Source organism: Macroventuria anomochaeta (assembly GCF_010093625.1).
Source record: "Macroventuria anomochaeta strain CBS 525.71 unplaced genomic scaffold BU25scaffold_53, whole genome shotgun sequence".
In the NCBI taxonomy this organism is placed as follows: domain Eukaryota; kingdom Fungi; phylum Ascomycota; class Dothideomycetes; order Pleosporales; family Didymellaceae; genus Macroventuria; species Macroventuria anomochaeta.
Genome location: NW_022985414.1, coordinates 48,025 through 69,659, shown reverse-complemented (window position 1 = coordinate 69,659; position 21,635 = coordinate 48,025). Strand labels below are relative to the sequence as shown.

The 21,635-nt window shown below is 53.2% G+C and overlaps 7 protein-coding genes across 7 annotated transcripts; 4 read left to right on the top strand and 3 right to left on the bottom strand.

The window, feature by feature from the left end:
• Positions 1 to 1,424: 1,424 nt before the first annotated feature.
• BU25DRAFT_234791 (uncharacterized protein) lies at positions 1,425 to 2,388 on the bottom strand. The gene has a single exon (XM_033701451.1). It carries the CDS (start codon positions 1,952 to 1,954, stop codon positions 1,433 to 1,435), a length of 522 nt encoding a protein of 173 aa, XP_033555790.1. The 5' UTR covers positions 1,955 to 2,388; the 3' UTR covers positions 1,425 to 1,432.
• A 433-nt stretch (positions 2,389 to 2,821) lies between these two features.
• On the bottom strand, positions 2,822 to 5,588 carry BU25DRAFT_354039 (WD40 repeat-like protein; the record flags this gene model as incomplete). Its single annotated transcript, XM_033703493.1, has 3 exons — positions 2,822 to 3,069; positions 3,133 to 5,298; positions 5,351 to 5,588. The coding sequence occupies 3 exons, from the start codon at positions 5,586 to 5,588 to the stop codon at positions 2,822 to 2,824; spliced, it is 2,652 nt and encodes an 883-aa protein (XP_033555789.1).
• A 2,421-nt stretch (positions 5,589 to 8,009) lies between these two features.
• On the top strand, positions 8,010 to 11,545 carry BU25DRAFT_234811 (Rho guanyl nucleotide exchange factor). The gene is made up of 4 exons (XM_033701452.1): positions 8,010 to 8,782; positions 8,836 to 9,396; positions 9,447 to 9,704; positions 9,754 to 11,545. The coding sequence occupies exons 1-4, from the start codon at positions 8,108 to 8,110 to the stop codon at positions 11,356 to 11,358; spliced, it is 3,099 nt and encodes a 1,032-aa protein (XP_033555788.1). The 5' UTR covers positions 8,010 to 8,107; the 3' UTR covers positions 11,359 to 11,545.
• A 1,910-nt stretch (positions 11,546 to 13,455) lies between these two features.
• Positions 13,456 to 15,850, top strand: BU25DRAFT_415965 (natural resistance-associated macrophage protein). Its single transcript, XM_033707660.1, has 4 exons — positions 13,456 to 14,233; positions 14,330 to 14,559; positions 14,605 to 14,873; positions 14,921 to 15,850. Exons 1-4 carry the CDS (start codon positions 13,798 to 13,800, stop codon positions 15,753 to 15,755), a joined length of 1,770 nt encoding a protein of 589 aa, XP_033555787.1. The 5' UTR covers positions 13,456 to 13,797; the 3' UTR covers positions 15,756 to 15,850.
• A 264-nt stretch (positions 15,851 to 16,114) lies between these two features.
• Positions 16,115 to 16,754, top strand: BU25DRAFT_354114 (carbonic anhydrase; the record flags this gene model as incomplete). The annotated part of the gene is made up of 2 exons (XM_033703499.1): positions 16,115 to 16,497; positions 16,553 to 16,754. Coding segments are annotated over 2 exons (585 nt in total), but the record flags the coding sequence as incomplete, so codon positions are not given.
• Positions 16,755 to 17,793: 1,039 nt separating this feature from the next.
• Positions 17,794 to 18,621, top strand: BU25DRAFT_234746 (uncharacterized protein). The gene has a single exon (XM_033701450.1). The coding sequence runs from the start codon at positions 17,964 to 17,966 to the stop codon at positions 18,381 to 18,383; it is 420 nt and encodes a 139-aa protein (XP_033555785.1). The 5' UTR covers positions 17,794 to 17,963; the 3' UTR covers positions 18,384 to 18,621.
• Positions 18,622 to 18,858: 237 nt separating this feature from the next.
• Positions 18,859 to 19,595, bottom strand: BU25DRAFT_354134 (uncharacterized protein; the record flags this gene model as incomplete). The annotated part of the gene is made up of 2 exons (XM_033703501.1): positions 18,859 to 19,337; positions 19,571 to 19,595. The coding sequence occupies 2 exons, from the start codon at positions 19,593 to 19,595 to the stop codon at positions 18,859 to 18,861; spliced, it is 504 nt and encodes a 167-aa protein (XP_033555784.1).
• Between the last annotated feature and the right edge of the window lie 2,040 nt (positions 19,596 to 21,635).

The window sequence follows — 21,635 nt, the reverse complement described above, 5'->3', positions numbered from 1 at the left end:
GGCACACCATGGCGCACGTCCGCACCAAAGAGGAAGTCGAATAGGCCAGAGTTACGAACGCCTTAAAATTGTCAAAGACTCATCATGATGCCGACTGTCGCAACCTTTAGCCTGTTAAACTCTGCCGTTGACGTCTGACACCTCGGGCCTTCTCCGTTCATACCCGTCGTCATCGCCATCAAGGCTTCCTTACCAGCAATGCCCTCTCATGTTTGCCTCCATCACAACAAACATCAAAGAAGATTGACCCCAGAGATCCAGGCTCCAAAGTGGATCACCACATTCTAGCGGACGAAAAGCGCAAATAGCCCGCTCAGGGTGAATCGCTCAAGTGGAGCCGCCAAACATGTGCGCGTCGCTGTCAGGGAACCGGCTAGTCTTTCCATTCCGTAACGCTGCACCGTGCGTTCCTCGCGTGGCTCGAGATTTCACACTTGACGGATCCATTGCGCATCCGTCTGCCGACCATCCATCTTATCTTAGCTTACTTTCAGCCTTACACGCTCTAGTGGCGGCGAGCATACAAGAACATCCGGCTGCCCTTGCGAAACCTGGAGAATGTTACACGCAAGCTGCAACCAGTCCCGCCGGGTACTTTCTGACGGATGATCTGTGAGACGCTGCTGCAGGCTGCAAGGTGATCTTGGCGCATCCATGACAGAGCGAATCACAGCTTACCAATTCCGTGGAGTGTGTTATCATCAATTAGTCGGGCAGAAGATGACTGCTGCCTTATTTTTGACGACTTCCAAGGCTCACATACTGGAGCTGAGTAAGATTTTAGATGAGTAGGTGCGTCGTTGCTGTCACAGAGGCGCGTCGTGTGATGGAGTCCAGGAGCGTCTTATACCAGAAGATGGGTTGTACGATTTTAGCCATGTATGACTGACCTCACTTCATGAAGTTTGATGTCATCTGGCTACAAGAATCGATTAACAATAATCGAAATGTGAAGTGTGCGAAGAGCGATCGTACATCGGCGGAAGATCATGGCGATTGTACACGGTGACGGTCGTTAAAGCATCAATCTTGTAGGTGCATGTGCCCGAAATTTTGCAACTGCTATGTCCGCTACCAGAGACAGGTCCTCCCCGTCACACGACACATCAGCTCAGTCAGATAGTTTTGACGAATACTTGCCGTTGTTCTACGAAGTTTAGTCGGTAAGCATAATGTATGAGGATTTCGTACTCACCCACTGCGAGAACGGGGTGAACGTATGCACCTTGTCATCAATACTCAAGGCACCTTTGAATTTGCTCAGATGTATCATCGAGTACCAGATTTCGCCTGTAGATGGTGGCCAAGTTATGTGGATCATGATATCTCGAACAGCATCCACGTCGAGATCCAATCGCCTGAGAAGGACGAGGGGCTTCAACCAGGACGTCAAGTGTTGCCTATCTCTCTCGTAGGAGCAACGATAGCCAAGTTACTTCAGCACTCCCTGTACGCTGGTTGCGACCATCTCGTCGATATGTCGCCGGAATTTCTGAATGTCTGATGCCTTATAGAAATTGCTTTCGTCACAAGTGAGTACAAACTCAGCAACGTCGTACTCCAGAGCCTTGGCTCGAAAGGCGGGCAATGGTATGTGAACCCGCAGTCGCGTATGATGCCTGCAGACATTTCGTAAGTACGCCTCCTCGGATTTTGATCGAGGATCTTGGGGCATACACGTCCAGTGTACCCATATGTGCTTCCACTGCTGGGATGCGAGCGTATCCTGTTGTGAACGCAAGCTCTTGCCCTCCGGGTCCGGCTTGGCCGAGAAAATCGTCCAAGGAGGAGTAACCCGCAAGTGTGGACCTGGCAATGAGGTCAGCGCGCTCGGCGAGATCCTCCGGGGTGATGTCGTCCCAGGCGGCGATGCTGCGACTGACGAGGGAGCTCCATGCGTTGCGCTCACATGTTGACGCGTATAATGAGCTCGAAGGATCTGACATTGGGACATGATGCAGATCTGGCTTCAGACCAGTATTGACGACTGGCAGTGCTAGTGAAGTAGACGTCGATCATTCAGCCTTGCACACGACCGGTCAAGCTTCAGCACGTTTGCTTCATTCAACTTTCAAAATGCATGTTTTGCATGCTCAAAAAGGCTTTACAGTAACTTGTCGCGGGGCAGGGCATTGATAGAGATGAGGTCAGAAAGCGGAATGTGATATAAAGGTGTATTTGTGAGTTGGATCGTGAAGTAGGTGGAGCACGATGCACTTTCTGAAGTGTGAGGCGGATCTCTGGATTGTCCAAGCAGACAAGTGCATGCGGTGAGGCAGGTGCATCTGGTCGATAGAGGCAGGCAGGCGCAACGGGGGGAGATGCAAAACTTGACGCGTTCACATTGCAGCAACCTGCCCAGGGGATAAAGCATGAATAGGCCGTAGTTTGGGACATTTGGATAGCTTATTACCGGAACAAATCGATCCAGCCCGTAAACTGACTTGATAAAGAACGTGCTAGCGATGTCATAACGATGGAATGCTTCCCTAGTGACCACAGTGAAAACCGTTTAACCCATTAGAAACCTTGCCAGTCCAACAAACCAGGACCGGGAAAACCGGTGCCAAAATGAGACGTTTACGTCAACCCTATCCGCTGTACAAGAAAGGAACATCGAACCCAGAAGCGTTACGCAACACTCTCTGGTTTGGCCCCACACGCCATGCCAGGCCCTCCATTGATGGTCGGGACCCGGAACATTGCTCTCCGCTACTACTCCGGTCTAAATTCGACGGTCAGAAGCAGTGACATCTGCTTCCCGTCTTACACCGAATCCGTTGCTAGTGCTGATGACATCCTTGGACCATTCAATAGGATACTAGTAAGAGTCGCCGAAGAATTGGCTAGCAAGAACAATGTCCTTATCGCCGTTCGCAAAGTCCCAGCCCACGATCGTAGGATCTTGACTGCAGCAGATAATTCTACGAGCGTCGAACTGCAGTTTGAAGACACGTGAGTTGGTGCCTTGGTTGGCAAGGGGTACGCCAAGTGGGTGGGGATGGTGGTGGTGATGAGGACCGTGATGGTGGTGGTGAGCTGCAGCATTTGCAGGTGCTCCTTGCTGTGCTTGTTGTTGTTGTTGTTGTTGTGCGGGTCCTGCTCCTGCTGGGCCAGCCTGGTTAGCGGGACCAGCAGCAGTGGCAGCGGCAGTAGCAGTGATGGGCGGTCGTGGGTTTCCGACATTGGCAGCGTTACCAGCAGTGTTGCCATGCATTGCTTGTGAGGCTGCATGAAGTGCTTGTGCCTGCTGAGCGAGGTTCTGAGCTGCTTGTGCCTGAGCTTGTGCTTGCTGCGCCAATGCCTGAAAGTTGTTTTGCTGTGCGACTGCTTGACCTGCTTGTTGCTGCGCGGCGTTCTGATTGCCCTGAGCCCCTTGAGCAGGAGGTTGGGCGACTGGCCGTCTGGGTCGGCCGCCTGCGGCTCTGACAGCATCGTTCTGGTACAGGATCTTCGACTTCTCCCAAGCGCCGTCGGCCCCTTTCTTCCAGATGATGACTGTCTCATCGTAGGAACCAGAGACGATTCGGGCCCACTTGCTGCCTCCACCACCCGGAGGTAGCTTCGCACCATAGGCAAAGATAGACTTCGGATCCCGGGAACCAGCATTGCGGGCGCGCCGTTGTGACCTAGAGAGTCTCTGTTCGATCTGGCCTCTATTTTGCGCTTCGAAGAAATTGCGGTCCACAGCTCGTGCTTCGGCTTCGAGCTCTTCCTCGTTGCCGGGAAGGTCTCCAAACTGAGCTTGCACAGTGCGCACAAGATTGCTGTGCCCTTGCAGACAAGCTACTTCAGCTCCTGTAGCTCGGTCGAAGATGCGGACTGTTTCGTCAGAGCTACCGCTGACGATTCTTCGTCCGTCAAATTGCACACAAGCAATGCCCTTGCTGTGACCCTGGAAAGTGCGGATGCATGCACCAGTTCGTACATCCCAGACTTTGACGCTCCTGTCTCCAGAAGCAGAGACGATCTGCCCATCGAGGATCTGTATGGCGTTGACGGCGGCACCATGACCTTCCAGTGTCATGACAAGGTTGTAAGGCCGCAGAGGTGTGAAGTGCAGATGCTGGTTTTCCACATGCTGTTGCATATTGATGATGTACTCAGGGAAACGTGCCCCGCTCTTGGTAGTTGACGAGGGATACGTATCATCAGTGGGCAGCATCTCCCTTCGATTCCAGACTTTGATGGTCTTGTCTTTCGAGCAAGTGACCAAATATCGATCATCGAATCTCAGGTTTAGAACGGATTCTGAATGTGCCTTTTCGATCTCCTTGATCATTTGTCCAGTCGAGAACTGCCACAGTATGACTCTGCAGTCACTGCCTCCAGATACGACCAAGTCATGTTCAGGCCGCTCATCGAATTGCAGGCACAGTACGGAGGCGGAGTGACCCAGGAGCGGTTTGTGTATCAGACGTTGTGTGTCGAGATTCCAGATCCTGATACTCCTGTCCCTGCTTCCACTAACCAGATACTTCCCCGAGTACTGTATCGTATACACGCACTCTGTGTGAGCTTCGTTGGGGTGGTTAGGGTGAGGTAGTTGAAAGTTGGAGTAACGGCCGGCGTTCCAGTTGTCCTCCAGCCTTTTCTTCTGCTTGTACAAGTATTGCCAGTTGATCTTGGGCTCTGGACCTGGGAGCAGTAGTGTTGGATGGATGCGAGGGGAGGTGCTTTCCGTCGGTGAGAGATCTTCGTTTTGCGCAGGTGAGTTTCGGCGCTGCTGTGCAGTCTGCGATGGTGTTGCAACAACACCTTCCATTTGATCTTCCGTCCTGGTCGACGGACCTTCGTCAGCCTCGACTGTGCCATGCTGCTCGCCCCAGGCAGCCTGGCCTTTGCCAGAGCGCTCCAGTCCATCACGAACGCCGTTTTCTGCGGCTGGGCCGTCGCCGAACAGCTGGCGCTCACCGCGTACCCGCCTCTTGGACGAGGGCTTGTCCAGATCCATATCCTCTGCGGTCCTAGGACGTGTCTTGCGCTCTTTCTCTTTGAAGCCAGCACGCCGCTGTCTCTCTGATTCTTCATGTTCGCGCACCTGCGGATAGTTGGAGTTCCAGCCCTCTAGACGGAACAAGAGCTTCCACAGCGGGCTGTCCATGACCCGTATCCTCCAGGCTCGCGACAGCGTCGATGCTCGTAGCAGTGTCTCAGGTTCGAGATATGAGAGGATCTGGAAGGTGATCTCTGGTGGGAGGTATACTACGGGATCGAGATGGAGGAGTGGATTCAGCTTCTCGACAATGCCGGCTATGGAAGACGTTCGCAGCGACCGCAGGATGGCGTATGCGATTTCTTGGGGCTTGGTTAGCAATCTAGCCTGGTTGTGCGCGCAGCCTCGACATACCACTGCGCTGTTGCTCATCTAGCCCCAGGATCCAGTCAGGCAGGCTGAACTGCTGTGTCTCTGACTCCATGCCGCTGTCGCCGGCGCCCATTACCATGTCCGTCTCATTTTGGCTGCGCGTGTCCTCCGAGTAGCCCTCGTCGAATCTGTTGGCGTTCATGATGGATGTGGGGCGGAAAGGGTGCATGCACGGCGAATTCGAGAAAGTAGTGGGCGGACCTCCGAGCGGGTCTGCCATGGAGGTGCTCGAACGTTTGTGGCGTCGGTGGTTCGGCGGAAGTGGCGCTAGATTGAAGGAAGGAGCGATCTCGTGATTTCAAAGCGGGCGACGGTCGTTGTTTGGTGAACATGCGCTGACGAAGCGATGATCGCCTTGTCTGATGCGCGCCTAGACGGTCACTGCATGTGCTAGTCGGTCCTGCAGAAACTCCAGGTGCTTTGAAGGGGTCTGCGACTGCACGCAGGCAGTAAGTCGGTTGTGTATTGCGCTAACAGGGTCGCAACGGCTTGCTGGTAGCGAGGACGTGCGAGGTGGACGTGTGAGGTGGACGTGTGGTGTTGTCAGTCAGTCTCCCACGGCCGAACCCGCGCCGCCGCATACACTGGGTTAGCCGCACTAGCTGGCCAGCTAGATCTAGGGCGGGTTCCCTCCACCAGCGATGCCACTTCTCCACGCCGAGACATCAGATCGCAACCATCTTTCTTTGCTCGGACTCGGCAATAGGGCCCATGATGCACGAGTTCCAAGAATCCCATGCTCGCACAGTCACCGGGTTGCTGAACGACACAAACAAGGCTACTGACGGGTACATGCATCGCTCTGTGGTCATGTTATCTCGAACTTCAGCCATATATATTCGAACAGCTAGCCTGGTGATATCTTCACAGTGATGTGTAGCAGGCGGTGCTGTTCAGGCGGTGCTGTTCAGGCGGTGCTGTTCAGGCGGTATTGTTCAGGCGGTGCTGCCAGTTAAGGCACTGATCACAGCAGCGTGCCTGCCATTTAGCATCAGCTTGACTCCATCACCCGCCTGCATGCTCGTCAAGACTGTACTTGAGTGTGATTGCGAGCCTTGGTCAGACCAGCAGAAGAGCGCAGAGCTAGCAAGTACTAGGTACCACTCGCTCAGCGAACTGTTGTACCTCTGCATCTATTCTTACTTACCCAAGCGCCCTCAGTCACACGCCAACGGGAAGGCTGTCACCTGCTACCATGGGCGCTCACCGAGCACCAATACATGCAACACTTGTGAGCGTGATGTGAACTCGGCGCGTACAGCTCGTCGACTACCCGCCGGCGTGGGTGGTATCGACCAGCAAAAACTAGATGAACCTCAACATTGAACACACACTTGACAGGTGAGCCGCATTCTGGAGAGGAGCCCTCCCAGTGGGGAGTCGCTCGGTCTTCTTCTCCGCGTGAATTGGTGTGTGCGTGTCTGCATAAGACGGAAGCACCTCGGGTGCGAGAAAAAGCTGCACTCTAAACCAGCCAAAGTCGAGGAACACCAACAAGGTCGCCCTCTTGGCCACGACACCACGCAACAATGACTTGAGATCAATTCTTAAAGAAAACACAGAATTGTAGAATAAGATATTCTCTACAATCCTGTGATTTTAGGTTTTTGATATTGTGTGGTGTTGTGCGATTATCTTGGTTGGCAGAAGCACACTTTTTTGTGAGTGCGGCTTATTTTGTCACCCGAGTAGGAAGCTACTCTGCCTAATTACCCAAGTTGGTACAATGTATGCTGAAGTAGTACCTACGCGGGCAAGTTGCGGAGAGAGCAAATGCTCCGATGCGTGGGATGCAGATCACTCCCAGAGTTGGGGTGTTGGCCGGCAGCAGAAATACCTGGAGCGAACAGGCAGGCAACGAGACGGTGAACGGTGATGCCCAACCTTGCCGGAGGTGGAACGGGGCATGGGGCCAGGGCGGGGTGCGTGCGTGCAGGCAGCGTGAGATGTCGCCATCAGCCTTGGGGGTGCTGCAGAGCGTGTTGGTGGTCACGGAGAGGTGTTGTACACAGAGAATGCCTGGGAACCGACACCCGGGTGGAAGAGGGACGTTGAATCTTTAGTGGGAGAAGACACGGGGGCTCATGAATCACTGCAACACACGATGCACTTGGTGAATCGACTCGAGTCAGCTCTCATTCGATACAGAGCCTGGTAGCAGGGTCCCTTTCAACCATGGATGGGACAAACACCCTGAGATCTTAGGTGCACGCCACGCGCCGTCACCCAGCGCCTTGGTCGGCGACAACTGGCAGCCGGCTGCGCAAGAACGGTGCGGTGTCGTCGACGTCTACAAACCGCAGCCGTCATTGAGGGTGAAGTATGCTGGGAATCCTGTTACGTCACGTGCAGGCCGATGTTTCATAGCACCCCTATCGTGCATGCGTCTGCAGCGCTCGCCCAGCATCCCGCCCAAGCACATCCCACATTCAGCGTTGAAGCTTGCCGTCGCCCACGCTCTATCGCATACAAAGCACCGCAGCTCTGGACAGCGCAGCCTTTGATAGTGCCGTGGCCCTGCTATTGTGCCTGCACCGCGTGAATATCGCTCGCTCTTCCCTGGACCCTGCTGCTAGCGCTCGCGCCACTCCTCAGATCGTCCGCCTGCCCTCCCACGTCCTAGGCTCCTGGCACGGCGGTCGCAGGGAGATGAAGAATTAGAGTAGCGGGCTGCCAGACTGTCCCCAAGCTTGCACACAGCCCTGCCAGAGCCCTGCCCGCGCACAGGACCAGCGTAGCATGGAAGCGGGCATCGCGTTCCACTCCGGCCTGCAGCACGCCCACACCTCGCAGCCTCCGCCCACCGCCTCTTCGACGCACTCGCGCATGACTTCCACCGGCGGGCCCCCAGCCCTCATGTCCCACCAGAGCTTCCAGAGCCAGTACAGCAGCTACTCGCACAACAGCGCCCGCGACACGCAGGGCACCAATGCCACCAGCACCTCGACGCTATTCGGCCAGGCGCCGGCCGTCTTCCCCACGCTGGCGACTCCCGTGAATGGCGGGCCCGTCGAGGCCAGCGACAACGTCCTCAACAAGCGTGCCGACAAGGACACGTCGCTGTTCCAGCGATGTCTGACGCTGCAGATGCGCCTGCGGGCGATCCCCGGCTTTGAGCGCTGGCTGATGGAGGAGGAGGACCGCGCCGACGACGACGAGCCTGTGGACCCTGTGACGCTGCTGTGGAGGACCTTCCGGAGGGGCTATCCGCTCATGGAGCTGTACAACGCCCTAGGGCCGCGCAACCTGCTGGTCATCCCCAATGCAAAGGCCGACGAGAAGAGCCAGAAGAAGCACGAGAAGATGGCCACGTACAAGTTCATCCAGGCCTGCGTCAACGAGCTGGGCATCTCGCAGGAGAGCTGCTTCATCTTGATGGACCTGTACGGCGACGACACGACTGGATTCGTCAAGGTATGCTTTCCTCGTGTGTTCCCTACCCAGATATCCATACTGATAGCCTCTAGGTCACCAACGTAGTCAACCGCGTCCTCGACTCGCTCGTCCAGATGGGCAAGATCAACCCTGCCGCCGCCGCCGACCTCGACGACGGCGCCTCCGTCACCTCGTCGATCAAGCGCTCCCAGCGAGAGTACATCATCGACGAGCTGGTCAAGACCGAGCGCACATACGTCCAGCATCTCGAGCTTCTGCAGGAATTCAAGAAGCTCGTAGAAGAGAAGGGCATCATCAGCGGTGACCAGATCCACGACATCTTCCTGAACCTGAACGCGCTCCTCGACTTCCAGCGCCGATTCCTCATTCGTGTCGAGCAGACGAACGCGCAGCCCGCCTCGGAGCAAAACTGGGGGAACCTTTTTGTGCTATACAAGGATGCGTTCAAGGTCTACGAGCCGTACATTGCGAACCAGAAGAAGTGCGAACAGATCGCGATGCGCGAATTCGACAAGCTGAAAGAGACTGGTGGAACCCCTGAGATGCGCCAGATGGTCGAATCGCCCACGCTACTCACCTCCTTCCTGCTGAAGCCCTTCCAGCGATTGACAAAGTATCCATTGCTGCTTTCGGTACGTTGTGCGTTCCATGGTCATACGCAATTGGCGCTAACAAATCGCAGCAACTGCAAAAGAACGGTGACCTCGACGAGCAACGAAAGGAAGACCTCACCAGAGGTATTGACGCAGCCTCATCTGTACTTGCTGGCACAAACGACGCCATTGCCCGTGAAGAGCGTGTCGAAGCTGTCGAGGAGCTCAAGATCCTTGTAGAAGACTGGAAGGGCCACCGCATTGAGGGCTTTGGCGACCTGCTCCTCTACGGTCAATTCACTGTGCTCAAAGGTGACAGCATGAGCTCGAAGAACGAAGAGCGTGACGTGAGTATGGCACAGCGTTTGCATCGTACTCTTCTAACATCTGCTATAGTACAAGATCTACCTCTTCGAAATGATACTGCTCTGCTGCAAGGAGATCAACGTCAATAAGCCAAAGAACAAGATGTCGACCAAGTCGCTAGTCACAAAGGACGGAAAACCAAAGCTGCAACTGAAGGGCCGCATCTTCATGCAAAATGTCACGGAAACCATCTCATTACAGAAGCCAGGCTCCTACACTTGCCAGATCTTCTGGAAGGGCGATCCAGGCATCGAGAACTTCATCATTCGATTCACCTCGGAAGAGACCATGAAGAAGTGGGCTGCCCAAGTGGATGCCCAGAGGCGAGTATGGAAGGACCACGCACGTTCCAGCGCCAGCACTACGAACTCGAAGCCTTCAGACACCAACTTTACCTACATGGCTGGTCTCAACGTAGAGAACCCGTATGCGGAGCAGGAAGAGGACGATGATGACGATGAGCCTCCGGTTACTGGCTATCCACGAGACAGTTACGGCATCATGCAGAACAGCTCGAATGGCTCTCCACGATCACGATCAACAACTGGCGAAAGTGGCCCACCGATGGACGGGCTGGATCCAAGGGTACCACCTCCACGGTTTCCTATGGGTTATTCTGGTTCCACTCAGCCGCCACTGACATTGCGCACGCAGCAGCTCCAAAACTCAGGGGCGATCGAGTCTCACTTCTCACCTGTTGTTGAAACTCCCATGTCGTCCTACTCCAATGCGCGGACCAGTTCATCCTCTGCAGGTACATTCCCATTCCCTCGACAAACACCACCGAATGGCTACTCCATGGAGGAGAACAACCGTTACACTGCACCTGCGCCTTCCCGTGGTCATGGTCGTGAGCCATCTGGTCAGTATGCGGCCGCACGCGCCCAAAGGCCGTCGTTGCCAGCCAATGCCAGTATGTCATCTCAAGGTCAACGTCTGCGGGCAGCTAGTAGCCCCGACATTCACAATGGTAACGTGCCACGTCAAGGGCCGAGCGGACCCGTACCGGACGTACCACCTTTCCCAACACACTACGCTTACAACGCTGCAATTGTAAACCGCAGCCAGAGCAATTCACCGAGTGGTCTGCCGCCAAGAGCAGGCACTCAATCGCCGGCGATTCAGAGAGATCGCCTCATTCAACAAAGAACAGCTGCAGAGCTCTCCACCTTGGGCGATTACCAAGGTGGACCAGCTCGCCGCGATCCAAACTTTGCGCCTATGTCTCGCACTATGACGCCTGCGTCCTCTTTCGAGCGAACGATGACACCAGCCTCGATGGACTCTCGAAACATGTCGCCACCACTTGCGCTAGAGCACTCCAACATACCAACCCAGCTGAAGGTGAAGGTTCACTGTCCATCAGCAGGCAGCTCAATGGTGTTGGTCGTCAGCACCAACATCAGCTACCAGTCACTCAAGGACCGCATCGATGCCAAACTTCAGCGATCAACAGCAGTATCGCTTGCTTCAGGCCAGGTCAAGCTAAAGTACCTTGACAGCGAAGGTACATACGTCAGTATCCAATGTGACGACGACGTTCAGGAAGCGTTCGAGAATTGGCAAGAGCAGCAAAGAGACCTCAACCCAGGCGGAGGACAGCTGGGTGAGATTGAACTTTTCTGCCAACGATGATATATCCACGACACGGCATGGGCACGGCGTATTTGGCGTATTTCGATTCTTCTGTTCAACAGCGGGTCCTTACCTGCACTTCTTTGGTGAACGGAGTCAACGCAACTCTTCTTCAACATTATATCCACGATCTGGCATTACAACTGGATGCGCCGTTTCCATCAGGGCTGGCATGGCAAGGCAAAACGGCTGGTCGCACTGGGCTGCATCACATCAATATCCTTATCCCCATTGGTTCCTAGAGTGGCATCTTTTCTTTTCGAGTGTAGGTAGCTTAGCGGCGGAAGGCTTGTGGAGAAAGAGTGGTTTGGTGCCTCAAGGCGCGTGATGAACGACTGACGATGGAATGAAAGCACACTTATCGATCTATACTCATGTGCGTTACTATAGGGTGGAGTTTGATAGAGGGAAGTAGAGGAATCAGTATGAGGATGACACCACATTGCAAGCGAAGTGTACCGAGCAGACGCAGTCGACAACTCATCCCACCGCATCACTTGATCATCGCACGATCTTCCTTAATAGACAACACCAAACACCCTCTTGTATTGCAGTAAAAGTCAGCTACAACATCTTAGCCACAAGCCTGGACAAATGACTGGCTTCTGGTGGCATCCAAAATAAGCTAACACGGTATAGAGTATCTCTTTAGAAAAAAAACTATCGTAGGCTCGCAGAGCTTTACAACGTTACAGAAAGCCTGCGAACCTACGCTGACTACCTCCTTAATTTGAAGGATCGCATTCAACCGGCTACTTTGCTACCTGTCAGCCACGCGCCTTTAATATAGGGTTCAAAAACAAAGAAATCTTGTAGACTATATATAGGACGTTGATGCTTTGTCGGGCAGGGCAGGCCAAAATGCAAAAACATATAACAGCAGGTATTCGCTAGTGGTCACCCACCTAACTACTAATCTGCCGGTACGCTGCTTAAATAGGGCTGAGCGAACGGGAAGCCTTGTTTTCAACGTCCTATGGTCATATGTGAAACATGTGATAGTAAGAATTGTACATATCTAAGCAACATTCCATGGTTTTCTCGGGTTATAGTTCACACCTGCGTGAAGCAATCTGAAAAGTCGTGACATGAAGCTTGATAAGTCAATGCAAAGCAGGTTGCGTACTAAACATCGATGGAACGTTTGTATGGATTCATACACGGCACTACTTTTCAGTGCTTGAGGTTCTAGAGGAGCGCCACAACGTGTAGTGAGGAGGACCATTTAGGTGTGCAGATGGGTCGCAATTTGGCGAATTATGTGCTTGTCGGCCGGAAAATATATAAATCATAGTAACATCGCGCTCGTGACAAGCTTTGTCGAATGATGAGCCCTGATATTCGAGGCTAAAGTTCTGTCTGTACGCTTGCTTTGCCTTCTTTGGGTGTCGGCAACTCCAGAGGACAAAGGTGTCTAAATTAGCCTGGGGAAGAAACCAGCAGAAGATGTGAGATCTCAGCAAGTTTTTGAGAAGTGTTGGCATGTAAGAGGAGGTTGTGTTGCCACCTGCCTTCGTTTTGTGCCTGCAGCTGGGATAAAGGACCTCTTGCACTAAAATTCGGGGCGCCTAATGACCTGCCGGTGATCAAGCCTCTTTGTAGGCACATGCTTGGAGACTTTAATTTGAGTTCTTGAAAATCCGCCTTTCGAAGATTCGGGTCAAACCCCCTCATGACCTGGGGTTCACCAAGGCGAGCAGAGTGCTGTGGTATGCGAGAAGACCAAGTGTCGACTGCGCTATCGCGATACCCAAGGTTGCGCGAGCCTCATTGAAGCTGAATGTTAGGAGGGCATGAACTCTGAGGCAGTGATTTTGTATTGTTTGGAGGGATGCGTCATCGATGAAAAGTGGGCAGTCTGGACGGACGGAAAGACATACTGCCGGCTCCATCAACTGTTATATAATTTAGGCCCTTGGGAGCTCATGTGTTTGCATAGAAGCTCTCCGGCTTGGGTCTATTTATTGTCGGCGCGGATGTGTTCGATGGAGAATGCAGGTTCGCAGGGCTGCAGATGCGGAACAAGCTTTCCTCGGTTGTGGCTTGCTGAAGCTTGGCTTCTCCCCACAGTTCACAATAGATCTCACCACCATCACAGTACCCCAACACCACCCGTCGAAGATGAACGGTAGTAAAACGCGCGTTTTCGTGTGTTTGTGCAATGGCTGACCAGCATGCTTCTCCATAGCGTTGCTGCCGATACAGCTGTATCGGGAGGAATCGCAAGACTTGAGTCCAGCCCTTGATAAACCCGTAATCGGAAGGCACGATCCCGTAGCCTCGTCATCCGGCGACGCTATTACCCCACAGTAATTCGATCGACATCTTCTGACGTCTCGACACCTTCACACTTCTTCTCTACAATTTGCCCTTCATCAATTGCCGTTGTGGTGTTGAGATTCGAATTGGCTGGCGTCGTGCGTCCGTCTACCGTTTGCGATGAACTGTCCTTCGCGCACGGATCCGGAATTTCCGGAAGGATACAATCAAAGCCCCAATGCACTCAATGCGGATGCGACGACAAGAGCAGACTTAGGATACATGGCGAATACAAGAGCTAGGGATGACCACCGGATAGATTGCCACAACGCGGATGACGACATGGCAATAGACCAACGACAAGCAACTGAAGAAGATGGAGGGTTGAAGCCCAAAGCGTCCGATGGCCTGCGCAGGGGGAGCGATGCCACGAGAAAGACCGAACCTGGCACTGCAGAGTCAGCTATCAGACCGTCTGCCATGTTCAGCGTGGAACAAGATGTTGTCCACCCAAGGCGTCGTGGAGGCATCTTCGGTGGTGCCATTGAAGTCATCCGCAAATACCTGAAGTTTGTAGGACCTGGCTTCATGGTAGCTGTAGCATATATCGATCCCGGTGAGTCCTCTATAAGTTTTCTGACAGAGAATCTTTGTGACTGCATAATCTTTCATAGCCGTCTCAGATACCATCAACAAGACTGACTGGTCTAAGGAAACTACGCTACCGATGTTGCGGCTGGTGCTTCTTTCGAATTCAAGCTGCTTTTCATTGTCCTGATGTCCAATATTTTCGCCATTTTCTTACAATCTCTTTGCATCAAGCTGGGTTCTGTCACTGGCATGAATCTTGCAGAGAATTGCAAGGCCCATCTTCCGCCATGGTTGAACTACATACTGTACTTCTTCGCAGAGTCAGCTATTATCGCGACCGATATCGCTGAGGTAAGTCTTTTCTCTCATAGTGCTCGTCGAATCTGACAAGAGTAGGTTATCGGTACTGCAATCGCTTTGAACATCTTGATCAAGGTCCCTCTAGTCGCCGGGTGCGCTATATCCATTGTGGACGTTCTGATCATCCTTATCTTCTACTCCCCATCTGGCACTATGCGTGCCCTTCGCGGCTTCGAATTCTTTGTAGCATTGCTTGTGTTAGGTGTTGTGATTTGTTTTTGTTTTGAGCTCAGCAAGATTCATGCTTCAGTGGGCGAAGTGTTCCACGGTTATGTTCCTTCTTCAACTTTGGTCAAGTCGCAAGCGTAAGTGATTTGTGTCCGTCTGCAGCACTCCCGCTAACAATCTACAGCTTATACCAAGCCTGTGGTATTTTGGGCGCTACGGTCATGCCTCACAGCCTGTACCTGGGCAGCGGCATCGTCCAACCGCGTCTGCGCGAGTACGACGACCAGCACAACTCTACTTCCTTCCATGACATAGACGTCGACTCACTCACGGATGAACTGAAATACAAGCCTTCTCTTGCTGCTATCAAGCACTGTATGTCCTACAGTATTGCCGAGCTTGCCATATCACTTTTTACGTTCGCCCTGTTCGTCAACTCCGCCATCCTCATTGTCTCTGGCGCATCGATCTATGGCCAATCGGAAGCAACAGATGCAGATCTCTTCTCTATTCACAGTCTACTATCGCGCTCTATTGCGCCCGTCGCTGGTACCCTGTTCGCGCTGGCGTTGCTTCTCTCCGGGACGTCGGCTGGCATTGTATGCACCATCGCTGGACAGATGGTCTCAGAAGGCCAACTAAATTGGACGATGAAACCATGGCTTCGCCGTCTCATAACACGATCGATCAGCATCACACCCTCCATCATCATCGCTGGTGCCGTTGGACAAGAAGGGCTGAGTAAGGCCTTGAACGGCAGTCAGTTCGCGTTGAGTATCATTTTGCCTTTTGTCAGCGCACCACTCATCTGGTTCACCTGCCGAGCGCAATACATGAAGGTCGCTGTGCGATCCGACTACAACGCATCTCGTACTGGGCAAGATGCCGACGACAATGCAGATGGATATGTGCAGATGCGAAACCACTGGATCACGACAGCATTCGCAGTTGTAATCTGGGGTATCATTGTTGTCATGAACGTCGCAGCTTTGGTGTTCGCAGGTATGGGTGTTGCCTAGACGTTGTTCGTCAAAGTCTGGTACTCCAATAGACGCAAATAAGCTCAACCAAAGGCCGTACTTCCTTCAATCTACAGGTGTGCCCTTTAGCTGTGACAAGTATTGTCGGATATGTTAATGGAGCGTGAAGCGTTTGAGTGTCGCACACTGCGACTTTGCATTGTGAAGTAAGACAACGTGCTCCGCGGGTGCTACCTGTCAAGTATACAAAGGGCAAGGAGCTGAGGGTGTTCTTTCTTCTTGTCTTAGAAAGGATCAAGGCGACATGTGCTGCACACCTCCCACAGTCCTCTAGACCCCATTACGCATTGCACGCTGCCTTTCTATGTCCCCCAAGCTTTGTTGCTTACACAGCTCACGTACTAGCAGATCCCCTGGAGCGCCTCGCGACAGGCAATGCGTACTACGCCAATAAGACGACCTCCAAGAATCCAGGCGCATTTACCGTCTTGTCGCAAGGCGAAACGCCTCAGATCCTCTGGCTAAGCTGTGCGGACAGTCGCATCCCCGAAACGACCGTATGCCACTGCAAGCCCGGCGGCATCTTCGTTTATCGAGATATCGCGAACACGATACACGTTGACGACATCAACCCTGCGAGCGTCGTCGAATACGCGGTCACACATCGCAAGGTCAACAAGGTGGTAGTTTGTGGGCATACAACGTGCGGGGGCACGACGGAAAGCTTGACGGACGTCGACTTGGGTGAGACGCTGAACAAGTGGCTGCATCTATTACGAGAGTAAGTTTTGCACACGCACATGTTATGATGTTGAAGAGAGGAAATTGACGAACAGGCTGCGCCGGAAACACCGGGCCGAACCTGACGCGCTTGATGACGGTGTACGCGCCGCACGCGTCGCTGAACTCAACGTTCACCAATCCATCGATGTGCTCCGAAAATACCCTGCGATCAGGATAGCGATCATGGAGCAAGGCCTGACGATCCACGGGCTCATCTACGACCTTGCGACTGGGCAGCTAAAGGTGCTTGAGTAGACAGGCGGCAAAGCGACCATGAACAATGAGGTTGTCACTAGCGTGGAGGTCCTCGAGGAGGCTCAAGAGCCAGAAGCTGCTGCTTGAGCCCTGAGTACCACTTTGTCAAAGGTATCCACGACACAGTCAGCTACTCGACATGATTTGAGCCATGGATTTTCCAGAAGCTTCATTGAAGCCTTGTGCTGTAGTGTGTCTGGTAAGGCAAGTCTTTGGGATGTGTTGACGAAGACCTCAGAGGTTCCGAGCAGTAAATTTTGCGCTTTCAGCGATTGACATCTAAGTCGCGCGACACAAAGCTGTTATTCTTGTTGATGGGTGGTCAATGGGTTAGAAACAAAGCACCAATGGTGTTGCCCCTTTCACCTCCGACGACTTTCCGTTGTCCACTCGATGCACGAATGCTCGTCTACCGCATCGAACTCTTTGCGACGCTCACGCGTCAGCCCTCCAAGAAGACGCCAGCGGGCGTCGATGATCCCGTCAAGAGTAGGTACAAGCGAAAGCTAATCCCCACCGAGAAAGGCATCAAGGCACTTGTGACAAAGCGGCTCAAGCAAGAAGGCGCATCTATCTCCTTTGCTGAGCTGCGGGAGCGATTCTGGCCCAATGAACGATTCATCGCTGGCGTTCTCAACACCATCGCACGACCAGATGTAACAACTGGTCGCTTCATCCTCATGACCCACGCAGCACCAGCTCGTGATGAGATCGACGACAAGGTCGGAGAAAAAGACTGCCTTAATGGCTTCACGCTGGTAGAGGTGGCCCAGCGCTTTCTAAATCACGTATGGTCTCTCGAAAACCTTCGGCACAACATGCCTACCTTTACTTTGACGAGGACGAGCAGCAGTACTTCCTTCTGTTAACAAACAAAGAAGATGATCGCGTAATCTCGCGTGAAGAGAGCATGGTACACCGAAATAGAACTCGCATCGCTTTGACTTTCAATCCGGAGACCAGTCAATAAGACTATAGATGGTATAGGAGTACGATGCGTCATGTAAGGAGCCCTGAGCGGTTGCAGTTTGGTGGGATCAGTGAGGTTGAGACGCAACCTGTTGAGCCATATTCGTCCGCTGAAATGGCCAGCACCATCGGCGGGTCACCGCCGCCAGAGCCCTGCTAACACGTTACAGAGCGGTGTCGCTGCAGCGGTAGAAATCACGCCTATCGATCCGCCAGCAGCAACTCCTGCACCTCCCGTTGATGGAACAGCTGCCGGCGGTACGATGTCACCTGCTGGCTCACCGCCTCCACCTACCGAGCTACAGAAGACAGGTCATGGAAGGCCGCCAAGGCGAGCGGCAACATAGCCTCCTGAGTCGTCGAGAGGCACGAAGAAGGCGCGCAAAACACCCAAGATCTGATGCTCACAGACCACCCAGAAGGGTGCTAGGTGTAAGAACACAAAGGATCGTGCTGAAGGGGAGAGAGAGTGGGTCTGTGAAGTTCACAACCGTAAGTGACTGTACTTGTCCGTCATATCGAGAAAGGCGGTTTGGTCTTTGCACGCAATATTGGTTATTTTTCAGATTGAACTTGAAGTCGGTCTATGAAAGTCGTTATCGTGATGGTATTCGTGAGGCCGTGAGGCCCGTGGTCGTGATCTTTTTCTTCTTTTGTTGATCATAATCTTATCGTCGTCGTCGCAAAGGAAACATAGAAACTTTTCGCAATCAGGAAATGGAGACAGCCAGCCCAAGAACTGAACAAGCAAAATCGCCCACCCCAAAGAGGTGTAGCCCAGTGGAAAGAAGAAAGCCGGTCCATGGTAATGATGAAGTCGCTGAACGCTCGAATGCGCAATACCATCGCTATGCAGCCGCCGGGAAGAAACAGATAGCCAACGAGAGTCGTGAGTGGTCATTACATGTCCCGAAAGATGGAGGAAATGTAAAAGATGTCGCCGCCGTTCATCGAGTGTTGGAGTAGGCTAGCGTGATTGGTCATGAAGGGTCCGTTTGAGGATGGTCCGGAAGTGGTTCCGTATCCAGGCACGTGATCGTAAGATATCGCCTGTTCGGGCCGATCTGTCAAGCCCTGTTCGTGATGTCGAATTCGTCGATCGATCGCAACTCTTTTCCTCGAATTCATACCAGACCTAACACTGATATCCGGCATCCCTGAGGCATCCAGTGCACCTCTCGTACATCCTTACAGCACCCCTACCGCAGTAGCAGGCACTGGTCGAACTTGTGCTCGACTTGCTCGAACGACGCGCTGGAGCATCAAGGCCATAGTCGCTGTTCCTTGGGCTAGTGCCTCCACTCGAACTGCTGGCAGTCTCGTAGTCGTTCGATACCGCTGTGTTGCGTCGACCAGCACCAATGGCAACTGGCATACCCTGAACGACACCACCTTGGCCTGGTCGGTGGCCGGGGAACATGCCATCATTGACGGAGAAGTTGCGGCAGATCATGTAAGCTCGGGTAGCGGCAGCGTTCTTGGCGAGCTCGTCACTTTCGTAGTCTACGTCTGTCGAGTACTCCCGGTTGTTGACGCGTACTGTGCATCCGTAGCCGTACCCGGAACGGTATGTCTGGAAAAGAGGGTCTGGCCAGTGTCTCCTTTGGCAAAGACCTGTACCAATGGTCAGTATTCAATCATCCCAAAACAAACAAATCTCTGTGTTAAAATGGACCAATGCATAACGCTTGTTCGGGGAAGACGACCAGAAAGAGCTAGGCAGTTGCGATGCTCGTCCTGATGCTGCAGTCTCTGGCACATTGATGCAAGATCGACCTCTTCTGGTCTGACAAATGTTCAACCTTGAGATGCCAAGGCGCGGATGGCGATGGAAGGATTGTACATACCTGTCAGATACATAATGTAGAACATAGCGTGTGGTTGTGTGCGGTTATGTGCGTGTAGGCAAAAGCAATTTGCAGCAATGCTGGTTCTCAATGCAAGCTCAAAGCTCGAGAAGGGAAAGACCGAGGTTGGTTTTGACGGGAACAGGTAAGCGCTCCCTCGTGTCCGACTGAAAGAGGTAGTCGTGGCTGCTGTTGTACAACACGGCGTTGACACTTGTCGAGGCGAGAGAGTGACAGGTGTACTGAAGGTGAGGAGAAGTGTTGCGTTGTAGATAGAAAGAAGTAAGAGGGCATGGCGTGCAGAAGGTATATGGGACGGTAGGGACGTATCCATCTAATATGGGATGGCGTGTGATTTATTGCGGCAGCCGAGTGCAGCGAGCATCTTGGAACATGCAGAGTTCTCCGACCAGTAGGAGCGCCATGAATTGGACGTCTGGAAGCGCATAATATGCGGGTCTTGCGGCTCTGTACAAAGAGGCCCATATTATCGATGCGTTGGCCGCATTTTCGCCAACAAAAACTAGGGTTCCAGATTCCTAGTGAAAGAGCTCATACTGTAAAGGCACAAGCTTCACCGGTATCCGCCAACTGGGATATCATTCGCCGTCGCCACTATCCTGCAGCGTTAGCGCGGTTGATGGTTCGTCAACGCGCACTTTTGAGATCGGCATACCAAAGACCCTGATGCAGAAGCATAAAGAACGACGTACAGTGACGGTCGGGTTGTACTCTCTCAGCAGGTAAGCCTAGTAGTATGATGCTGTGTTGCATGAGCAAACCATGCTAAGCATAGCAAATGTCCACTGAGCTCCGAGCAAGTTCGGCCATCTTGGCAGCAATTGGTGAGCATCCGTGTGGGATACGAAGGGGCAGGTTGATGAACGGGAGCAGAGACCAGGCGCAGAGAATTGTGGATCTCAAACATTTCGACAGGGCTACCCAAGCATGGCAGCGGAAGTCGCGCCTAGAGGTAGAATGAGTGGAGGGGAACTTGACACGCTATCGTGAGCAGAGCGTCAGACCAGGAATAGCAGGCGCTTCTCGGCAGGACAACAAAAGGCAAATAAGATCGATTGATTGCTGGAATCGAGGGGTTGGAAGGCAACTGGGGTTGTGGTACCAGAAATTTGTCGTTGCGCCCGGGCGTTCATGCACTGCATGGCATGGCGCATGGTGAGTTGTCAACGACGCTTGACTTTGAAGGTCGAGCGATATGCAACCGTAACCGAAGAAGGAGAGGCATGAACGTGCGCCATGAGTCCGTTCACTGCGGAGATAGTGTAGCGATAGCTCGAGCGCCTGTTGCAGTCCATATTTGTCGATGAACGTTTGCAAGGATGAATGTCGTGTGTAACGATCCGCCTGACGTGGAATTTGTGCAAAGATGCTCGGAAAGGATCCTAGTCGCTCAACAGCCGAGCTGAATGCGTACATCGCCGATGTATGGAGGATATTAAAGGCCGAAGCTCCTCTCGACTTGCATGATTTGAAGCGTCACCAAGCGGGCGGCTGCATATTGCCCTCGATCGCTGCGCAAAAGGCTAAGCCCGGACGGTAGTGCGATGGTGCACAACTCGAAGACGAAAGCGCGATAGGCCAGCAACGTACATCAACGGTACATGAAGGTCCAAGTGTAAGGTCCACGCAGGAGCGGCCTCGTTATGGCGTCGGTCCAAGGCTCGGTTGAGGAAGACTAGAGATGTGGGTTTAAGCGGGTCCATACAGCATGAGCCGCAGGAAATCTCCGCAGGAAGAGCAGTCCGAACGACGAGCTGATGACAGACGTTGCCATTGGCGAATCAGTTGAGAGTGTTGACAGCCTCGTCGCGGGCAGCTGCTGAGTTGCTGCGAAACATGGCAGTAGCACGGGCGGGAGAATCTGGGGATGGATGACGCACGGCTACCAGTGCAATCTGCACTGAGAATGGCGGTGAAGAAGCCGTGTCAGTGCACTGCGACTGCCCCTCTTTACGCTCAGATTCGAAGATGGCAAGAGCGATCAGTTGCCGCTCACCTCGGCTGACAAAAAAAGTGAGATTTACTAACCGAGCCTCTCAACACA

Bases quoted from the DNA above. Each gene is read 5' to 3' on its own strand.
- BU25DRAFT_234791 (XM_033701451.1), bottom strand. From the start codon at position 1,954: ATGTCCCAATGTCAGATCCTTCGAGCTCATTATACGCGTCAACATGTG.
- BU25DRAFT_234811 (XM_033701452.1), top strand. From the start codon at position 8,108: ATGGAAGCGGGCATCGCGTTCCACTCCGGCCTGCAGCACGCCCACACC. The intron at 8,783-8,835 runs GTATGCTTTCCT...GATAGCCTCTAG, and splicing joins ACACGACTGGATTCGTCAAG to GTCACCAACGTAGTCAACCG. The intron at 9,397-9,446 runs GTACGTTGTGCG...AACAAATCGCAG, and splicing joins AGTATCCATTGCTGCTTTCG to CAACTGCAAAAGAACGGTGA.
- BU25DRAFT_415965 (XM_033707660.1), top strand. From the start codon at position 13,798: ATGAACTGTCCTTCGCGCACGGATCCGGAATTTCCGGAAGGATACAAT. The intron at 14,234-14,329 runs GTGAGTCCTCTA...GACTGGTCTAAG, and splicing joins TGTAGCATATATCGATCCCG to GAAACTACGCTACCGATGTT. The intron at 14,874-14,920 runs GTAAGTGATTTG...AACAATCTACAG, and splicing joins ACTTTGGTCAAGTCGCAAGC to CTTATACCAAGCCTGTGGTA.
- BU25DRAFT_234746 (XM_033701450.1), top strand. From the start codon at position 17,964: ATGGAACAGCTGCCGGCGGTACGATGTCACCTGCTGGCTCACCGCCTC.